The 9485-nt window shown below is 42.5% G+C and overlaps 2 protein-coding genes across 3 annotated transcripts in view; both read left to right on the top strand.

The window, feature by feature from the left end:
• The window catches only part of LOC111665271 (SLAIN motif-containing protein 1-like), a 17870-nt gene extending 11912 nt beyond the window's left edge, over nt 1-5958 (top strand). Inside the window, exons 5-10 of one of the 2 annotated variants that reach the window (XM_023420203.2) lie at nt 1205-1354; nt 1933-2319; nt 2913-2924; nt 3519-3668; nt 3809-4142; nt 4779-5958. In XM_023420203.2, coding sequence (XP_023275971.1) covers nt 1205-1354; nt 1933-2319; nt 2913-2924; nt 3519-3668; nt 3809-4142; nt 4779-4854 — 1109 coding nt within the window. In that variant the 3' untranslated portion in view covers nt 4855-5958. The remainder of the gene's footprint in view (nt 1-1204; nt 1355-1932; nt 2320-2912; nt 2925-3518; nt 3669-3808; nt 4143-4778) is intronic. The other variant, XM_023420204.2, reaches the window with a different exon arrangement.
• Nucleotides 5959-8563: 2605 nt separating this feature from the next.
• The window catches only part of LOC147818343 (uncharacterized), a 1965-nt gene continuing 1043 nt past the window's right edge, over nt 8564-9485 (top strand). The window contains exon 1 of the mRNA XM_087177709.1: nt 8564-8721. Coding sequence (XP_087033835.1) covers nt 8705-8721 — 17 coding nt within the window. The 5' untranslated portion in view covers nt 8564-8704. The remainder of the gene's footprint in view (nt 8722-9485) is intronic.

Below are 9485 nucleotides of genomic sequence, written 5' to 3'. Positions count from 1 at the left end.
GAGGTGTCGCGGGACCAACTAGACGAAACACTGGCGAAAGGAGGTTCCCACCTGATGACCCCAAAGACATGTTAGTTATCACTGCTCATTAGTCTGTACGGCTAAATTAATAGTTATCATAGGACATGTTAAGCTTAGGGAGCTATTCACTGAGTCTGGTCCATCTTCTGTAGCACAAGCTTTGTGTTTATCTTAAAGGTGCTATCTGAATCTTTTTTATAGATACCATGTTATTCAGGGTCAGAGCCAGGATCTTACAAACACTGTGGTCACGACTCTAACCTTAACTCCACCATCCAAACGCTCACATTTAATCATTCATATGTCTGTTCAGCTGCCTCCCTACATTATGATCTGAATGTTGTTTCAAAGTCTTCTTCACACTGTCAGGTACTAAACTATGTTGGAGAGTATTACATCTATCTTTTGAATAGTTTTTGACTAAAACGGTCGAATTTTAAGATATTTAGTCGTGAAAAGTGTCCAGAAAGTGAGAGCATAATTTCCCAGATCTGAGATTTCTGCATCCACTTCAATGTCTGGATTATTCTGGACAATCCAGAGACTATCACTGTACTCTGGGGACTATTTCTTTGGTGAAAAGTTAGTTACTCGAGTCAAGCGGGAAGATATGTTATGTATTGTATTTGTTTTGTTTTTTTTTATTTGGGCAAACTGAACCTTTAAACAACACAGGCTGGTCTTATGAAAGGAATCAACAGAGATACATTTTAGGGCAAGTTTCTTAAACTCAGAGTGAGCCTGAGTCACAAGGAGATAACAAAGGGTCCTGAGTCACCTCATTCGCTCTGGAATAATAGCCCTGATAGAAAGGATTATTTTAGAGAGCCATCGCAGTGAGCAGGTTTCAGGAATATCATTAACTGTGGAGAGGTTGGTGTAACCTCTCTGATAATATTTCTGCCTCAGTGCTGCTTAATAGGCTTTAATTCTCAGAGCCAAGTATCACCCTCCATTAGTGTGAATCCTTCATCTTTATGTGGAGCACACTCGGATGACTCAAGGGTGCTTCCCTCATTACTGAGCCACCAAAAGTGAGCGTCGCTAGGCAGCACGGTGACTGTCTCATTTGTGTAACTGTCGTCGTGTCAGGACTGAGATGGGGGAAGGGCTGGTGAGGAAAATTGATATGAGTCAAACCATTTTCTTTGCCTGTTTTTTTTTTTTTTTTTTTTTTTTTTAGGCCGCAGCCTCATGCGCTCAGCCCTCAGTCCTCAGTCATCCCTGGACAGTGACTTCGGTGCTTCAGAGGTAGAGGACGACTCCATCACCCTGGGATACAAACTGCAAGACCTCACCGACGTCCAGGTCATGGCCCGGCTGCAGGAGGAGAGTAAGTCATTTACTCATCTTACGTTCAAACAGAAGGAAGCGGTAGCTCTGCAGTTGAGATTTAACATGTCTAATGTCAGTGTTTCTGTGTAAAGAACAGCTCTTCCTCTGAGGAGAACTATATAATTGAAACTCTAAATTGCAGGGGAGTCAGACCACTGCATGCTGACTGTATTGTTCTTTATTTTTGCCCAGTGGCTCCCAAACAGGCGAGAGCAGAGGAATATAAGGTGAAACTGAAAGCAGAATCTACTCAGAGTAATGCTAGAACATGAAGGTGAAAGGGGATTTTATGTTTTGTTCTGGCTGGACATGTCAGGTTTTTTTTTTTGTCGTGTCTCTGTCATTGTGCCAGTTCACTTCGTCTGCTGACCATCTGTCTCTATTGTTCCCTTCTTTCTAATGTTTTAACATATGGCCCCAGATCTCAGAGCTCATCGCTACTTCAGCTTCATTAACCCCAGGAGGTGATGATTGTGTGTGTGTGTGTGTGTATGTGTGTGTATGTCCCGGCTGTGCGTGCGTGCGTGCATGTGTGTGTGTGTTTTGCCTGCTGGTCCTCATATCTCGCTCCTCCAGGTCTAAGGCAGGACTACGCCAGCACGTCGTCCATCTTGGCCAACCGCCGCAGCCAGAGCTTCACATTCCAGCTCAGCCAGCTCAGCGCCGGCCCCGACCTGGAGGAGGAGGAAGAAGAGGAGGACGACGAAGACTACGGCCTCCTGCCCCCGCCGCAGCCGCGCCTCACCCGCCTTCCGCACTCCCACACCTTCTCCAGCATCCGAGACTGGCGAAGAAGCACCTGTTCCCTGTCCACCCCTCCTTCCACCCCCTCCACCCCTCCATACCCTTCCGCTGGGTTCGCCTTTCAAGCTCAGCCCCAAACCCAGCCCCTGGGACTGGGACTGGGACTTGGACTGGGCAGCCTCTGCGCATCCGAGCAGCAGGGCTTCAGACCAGGGTCAGGTGAGAAAAGAGGCTTTTGTTATTTACCTGTACACATGATTTTCTTTGTTGCGAGTAGATACCAAAGTCTAAGTGTGGTTATTCTCTTATTCTAATTAAAGTCAAAGGTAAAATAATATTTTGTGAGAAGCCAAGCCGCTCTTCTCCAGCGTGCACAAGTTAAAAGCTGCACCTTTACCAAGGTTGGTAGATGAACAATAATCTTTCAAGGAAGTCTCAACAAAATCATAATTCTAAAAGTATATTATGATATCCACGTTCTGTTTGGGAGAACTATCTAAGCCTTTGTTTAGCATTTGCCTTTGCCAAGACTCTAAGACTAAAAAGTTATTTTCCCAATCAGTCCTACTTTGAGAACACAAGATAACAAGAATATAAGACACTAGGGCTTCATACTTCCCCTTTAATTATCAGCATAAAAAAGTGAGGTAGAGGCTTAACACTGAACTGAAATACACCGTAATTACTCTGATGAGCACTAATGAGTTATTTCTGTTTCTATGTTGTGTATGTGAAATCTTGTATGTGTGTATTTGTATACATATTTGTGTGTCGGTTATATTGTTTTGGGGAAACTTCATCGTGGCGTCCAGCCGAATTTGAGAGTAAGTCGACATCATTTTATAAGTATGAAATACACTTTAATACTTACTTAACTTCATAAACATTGAAATATTATTGAATATTAATCCAGCTTTTGTGTTACTGAACACAATTTAAAATGTCATTGCTCATCAACTTTCACATTTTGAGATGTATCCAACCTTTGTTCTCTGATCGTACGTCGACGCCCCGGACTGACCCACACTGATGCTCTAACCACTTAATAATAACTCTGTCTAAGCCTCTTGTACAACTGGACTTAAAGCTCTAAGACTGGCGTGTTTCCGTTCTGAGGCAGAGACAAGAGAGGGAAGAGTAAATCAAGCGACTGTTTGTACGCTAAAGGAGATCACAGCCAGCTTGACGTGCATTCTTAAGGGATGGAGGCGTAATAAAAGAACAGGCATGACTGTACAACAAAACAGACTTACTTTACAGACTGCTTTACTGTATTTATTTGCACCTATGGATGTGTTCTCGAACCCTTTGTGATTTAGAACAGCAAGACGGCTGTTTTTACGTCAAAATCTGCCCAAGTGCAGCTTTAAGCATCCTGTGTTTATTTTTACGTTGGTGTTTTTGTTCATCTCTCCTAGATAAGCTGCGCAGGAGCATGCCTAACCTTGTCAGAGCTCCCAGCATGCCAAGTGTGCCCACTCCGACCAACCCTAGTGCTTCCCCTTCTCTGCTTCGTAACAGCCAGAGTTTTGATTCATCCAGCGGGCTTGCTCGCCTGCAGTCCTCCAGTAAGACACTACTTTCATTTTGCTTCAAGGAATTTAAAATAAACTTCATTGTTATGAAATGGATCACATGCATAAACACCAGTTGGCTAATTTCAGCTTTCCTCTCTGCTTTTACATCTGCTGTCCCTGCCCTCCTCCAGTCCCCTCCCCAGGCCAACTCCAAAACAGGGTCCAGAGCGTGGGAAATTTCTCCGCCTTGTCACGGCAGCCCCTGAAGGCCACCGCCTACGTCAGTCCCACCATCAAGGGCTCGGTTTCCATGCCGACCTCCGTCAGCCTCCAGTCCCTGAACTGCAGCGGCGGGAGTAACGGTGGAGTCGGCAGCGGGATCCCTCTGCTCAGTAAACCCGCCAGTGGAGGGGGGACGCCCACCTCCACACCAAGCACTCCCCGCAGCAGCCTGCCCCGTCCCGCCTCCTTTGTGGCCACCACAAGCTCCGTCCCCCGCGGCAAGGTGGCCCAACCAACGCGAAGGTAAACTGTTTAGTTTTATTCCCTATAAACACTACTATATACTTGGAACTGGATGAAAACGCAGGACTTTTGTCTCATTTTTGTAATGATCCCGGTCAATAAATCAACAACACATTTCAGGAGATTCTCTTCTAAGACCGAGTAGACTCAAATCATCATCATTTGTTTTCCTTGTGTTTAGATACAACACATTCAAGTGGCATTTTTTCTATTTACATAAGAAATGTAAGAAACCCAATTAAATATAATTTATTGAATATTTATTCAGCTTGTTGGCTTGTTTTGATTTTTGTCCTGCTTACAGCAATGATATAAGCAAATAATGTAAAGGTTTTACGAACAGCGATCTTTTTGCTGTGTGACAATAGTAATGGTGTTAATGAGAATAACAATGCACTTCACCCCTATAACAATGAAAGTTCAAAGAATGAATTAGATTCAAACAATAAATTAAGACAAGAGTGTCTTCTCTTTAACCAATATTCCAAATTTACATAATCTTTGCCACTCAATTACATTGTGCACACAGCCCAGTGTAAGTTCCTACTTGCAAACAAAGTACTTTGTTGCAATATTATTGGTACTTGGGCTTAGTCGGTATCCCCTACTTTAAAAATGGCCCTTTTTTTCCCTCAGTTTACTGACGCCTCCAAAGAGCTTGTCCACCCTCAGTGCCCTTCGTGACAGCACCTGGAGAGACGGCTGCTACTGATGAATGGATGAACTGGTGCAGTGGCACCCCGCTGGCTGGGGCGATTCACTTACACCTCAACATCAAGTTTTTCATGCCGACATTGACTGGGTCTGACCAAATCGTTCCTGTGGAGATGACCGCCTTAAATCTGAGATCCTGCATAGAATGGTTAGATGTTGCCACAGTTGAGGGTCTTAACATGAACTGATCTCTCATGCCATCGATTTAATTCTATGCAGAATTTCTTCGGGAAAGGCGGGTTGTTTTATTCTGGATTTGAGTGTATACGCCTGTCAGGTTTCAATTTACTGAGAGCTTCACACTCGTCGACTGACTGATCCGTGCCAAGGGGGATTTATTCCCGGTTGCTCGTGTGCAATAAACTGCTGGCTGTAGGGTAACGGTAATACTAACCTGCTAAAGAGGGCTGCCAGTTTTTATGAAATGAGCCTCACGATATTGTATTTATTTATATATTTATTTTAGGTAAAACATTTTTGACTAATCAGGTGTTTTCCCTCTGGCAACAAGCGCCAATGATGCTGCTAAAATTAAATCAGTCCCTCTTAGTTTGGGCACATTTGGTGTCATTTTTACAAGCAAAACAAGTATGTATTTGTGTAAAAAGCTAACTATTAAGTGTGCATACTTACATATATATATATATATTGATGCAATATTATTGAATTTTAAATGTGAATCCTGACCAAAATGAAAATGTCTGAATGTGTTTACAAAATTGTCTCACTATGGCATCAAAAGACTTTGTGCATATTAACACTTTTAAATTGTTTAACGACCTATAAGGGAAACTGTTGTTGTTGCACTTTGTATAAATCTCTGAATTTACTGATATTTTTATGTTCTGTTCTTACTAATGTTTGCACTTCTTCTACATTTGATCTTCTGGATTTAGGGGGAAAAAACTGCTGTTAATTAAATGTTCTTTGGGATATTTCACAGTTACACACGGCATAATGTAGCACCCTTTGTTTGTAATATTTGACTTGTGTTTTTAAATGACCGTTAACATGGCACATTTCACAAAACCGTGACACTTTTGTTACTGTAATAGACTGAATGAATGAAACGTTTTAATAAAACACTGAATTAAAATATAAACTGCCTTCATTTGAAGTGATTTAACTTGTTTCCTTAGTGAAAACAATTTTGAACCACGAAAAATAGATTTAACATATTTATCAGTATGTAACAAGCTGTGGTAATCTTATCACTAAGAGGTAGGTCTTTCACGTTTTAGGATGCCACCTAGTGGTAGATGAAGTGAATTGTATACTTAAAATTTCCAATAAACATTAAAGCATTTTTAAAATTGTTTAAGACTGCAGTATAAAATACACTATGAAAAATAAGCAGGTTATGTTGGTAATTAATTAAAAGATCTTTTGACCAGGCAGTTCAATAAAGTGTAGTGTCAAAACTGGTGTGAGAGTGATGGTCAAGAAGGGGGATATGAGGAAAATTTGCGATGTAGGATGACACTCTTCAATTTTTTCTATTACGATAAATATATAATCATCTTGGATGATGTACTCGAAAACTCATTGACTGGCCTTGGCTTGAACCCCATGTCCTGAAAATACCTGTGCAGGTGTCTAACCCATTGACCAACCAGACACAAGAGGAGTGTCTTTCTTAAAGCTTTTCACTCTGTCCTCTGTGTGTTGGGCCTGAAAAGTAGTAAGATCGAATGAGATTCGAACCTAAAACCACTCATAATCTTTGCCACTCAATTACATTGTGCACACAGCCCAGTGTAAGTTCCTACTTGCAAACAAAGTACTTTGTTGCAATATTATTGGTACTTGGGCTTCGTCGGTATCCCCTACTTTAAAAATGGCCCTTTTTTTCCTCAGTTTACTGACGCCTCCAAAGAGCTTGTCCACCCTCAGTGCCCTTCGTGACAGCACCCGGAGAGACGGCTGCTACTGATGAATGGATGAACTGGTGCAGCGGCACCCCGCTGGCTGGGGCGATTCACTTACAGGAGGACCTAAAACAAAGAAAGGTGCAATCGAGTTCGTTCAAGAGGGAGAGAAAGTTGTTAAGACAACAAGAAGAAAGCAAGGCAGCTTAGAAGGTGCTTGTGATTGGGAAATGCAGGTAGATTTAGGAGGAAAGCTTGTTGTTCCCCAGGAAATAGCCGTTACAAAGCTAAGGCCCGACATAGTCTTGTGGTCTAGGAGTAGAATGAAAGTATATTTCGTAGAGCTGACTGTTCCGTGGGAGGCCTTAGTTGAGGAAGCATATGAAAGGAAAAAGCTCAGGTACGCAGAGTTAGGGGCAGAAGCAGAGCAGCGGGGATGGAAAGTTAGGATTTGTCCAGTGGAAGTAGGATGTAGAGGATTTGTAGCAAGGTCTGTTGTCTCTTTGGTGAGGGAGTTAGGAGCAAGTGGACAGAGTGTGAGGAAAATTGTAAAGGACATGTCAGATGACGCAGCAAGATCCAGTCAGTGGATTTGGATGAGAAGGAGTAACGGTAGCTGGGGGCCCAGCAGGGGGAGCGCTTAGGATAGACAGACTCTTAGGAGAAGCAAGGAAGAAATCCAGGAAGAGGAAGTGTTTTTAAGTGGGGGTGTGGCCTGTGTGAGCCTCTTTGAGACCATGCGGTTAGTCCGGGTGAGGTGGCCTGTACCGTTTGCTTGTATCGAATTGGTTTGTAGTGTGTCTGTGGCCGCTTAGGTGAGTTTGTTTGTTTGTTTTAGGTGAGTTGCATGGTGCGGTGTTAGAGTATGAGGGGTGTAGAGCACAGCCTAATCCGGCGGGGGGAGAGTTTAGCTCAAAAAGGCTTCTCTCCTTGACTCTGCCTCCTTCAAAATGGCCGCCACTTTCTCCAACTGTTCAGGGGAGTTTGTTTGCTGAATCTGCTAGTGCGTTTTGTCAGAGTTGATGATGGTGTTGTTTGTGGTAGCGTAGGCAAGATAAAGAAAATGGTGGTGGCGTGAGGAGCAGTGACGGCTGGCATTAGGGGAGTGACTCTGGGACGCCAGTGGTCACCGTCTAGCCTCCTGGAGGTGTCGCGGGACCAACTAGACGAAACGCTGGCGAAAGGAGGTTCCCACCTGATGACCCCAAAGACATGTTGGTTATCACTGCTCATTAGTCTGTACGGCTAAATTAATAGTTATCATGGGACATGTTAAGCTTAGGGAGCTATTCACTGAGTCTGGTCCATTTTCTGTAGCACAAGCTTTGTGTTTATCTTAAATAAAAACACCTCAACATCAAGTTTTTCATGCCGACATTGACTGGGTCTGACCAAATCGTTCCTGTGGAGATGACCGCCTTAAATCTGAGATCCTGCATAGAATGGTTAGATGTTGCCACAGTTGAGGGTCTTAACATGAACTGATCTCTCATGCCATCGATTTAATTCTATGCAGAATGTCTTCGGGAAAGGCGGGTTGTTTTATTCTGGATTTGAGTGTATATGCATGTCAGGTTTCAATTTACTGAGAGAGTAGCCCTCTAACCCCTGAAGCCACTTGGTCTGAGGTGAAAAGAATCATCTTTCTCAACACTTCTAAGTCATGTTAGATCTTAACCACCAATCTTAGAATCCTTAGAGAAAGACTCTAACACCTTGAGCTACTAGGCCAGAGACAATGAAATGATCTTTTCAAAGTTTTTCAGTCTGTCCTCTCATTGTTGGCCATATGATTGGCTGAGATTTCAACATACAATCTGTGCAACTGCTGTTTTGGGCAGCAGCCAAACACCGCCCTGTTCTCTACCCCGCTTAGTACAATCCGGGATCCCCCTTGTATAAATCCAATTGGATTCATCCACCTCCTGTTTGACAGTCTGACCTTTCACCTCGGCTCGGAGGCAGCACGGACGGGACCACATGCTACAAACATTCCGGTAACTTCAGTTCAATTCAATATCACTAAACAACTATCAAAATAACTAACATCAAATGCCTCTGTGTTGCTCTTCCATTAACTTCCAAGTCATGTCAAAGAAAATCACAACTTAGTGCTCTCAAATTCTAAATAACCAAATTACTCACACTTAGCTAACTTAGCAAGCCCAGTTCACCACACATGCTCTGATAAGACTATGCAGAAAACACTGTGTATCTTTGCTTGTGCATGAGTCCACTTTACATGTGTGGGAACATTAACTCCTATTTCATGTGGCAGCTCTTCAATCTTTCTCACTCAGAACAGAACATCAGTCATGTCGCTTCACTCTTATCTGTATATTTCACCCATGCAGCTCAAATTAAAAAAATTATACAGCCAAAGGCAATAAAAATAACACTTCTTTCTAAAAATTACCAATGACAAAATATCAGATTACAATTACAATCGGAATGTACAGGACTTACACTTTGACTCAAACGGGGACAGGACAAAATTCACACCACTCATTTCATTTTATTCTAAACTTTTATACATTCTCATTCATCTTCATTAAACAAGATGAATGATTAAACAAACACACTAACACAAGGTAGGAACATTTCTATTGACATCACAACAGCAGGGAATCTGTTTGGAGTTTGGGTATTAAAGTTTGGGTATTAAAAAAAACCCAATATTTGATTTTTGTAATTATCAATTTCTCTTTCTTCTTTTTCCTTTTCATGTCTTTGCAGATGGTCTAAAGAAGACAACACGACA

The sequence above is a fragment of the Seriola lalandi genome, unplaced genomic scaffold (assembly GCF_002814215.2).
Source record: "Seriola lalandi dorsalis isolate HSWRI2012SDOR001 ecotype SW California unplaced genomic scaffold, Sedor1 jcf7180002054630, whole genome shotgun sequence".
NCBI classification, from domain to species: domain Eukaryota; kingdom Metazoa; phylum Chordata; class Actinopteri; order Carangiformes; family Carangidae; genus Seriola; species Seriola lalandi.
The sequence above is the reverse complement of the archived record's forward strand: the minus strand, read 5'-3'. Positions and strand labels throughout refer to the sequence as shown.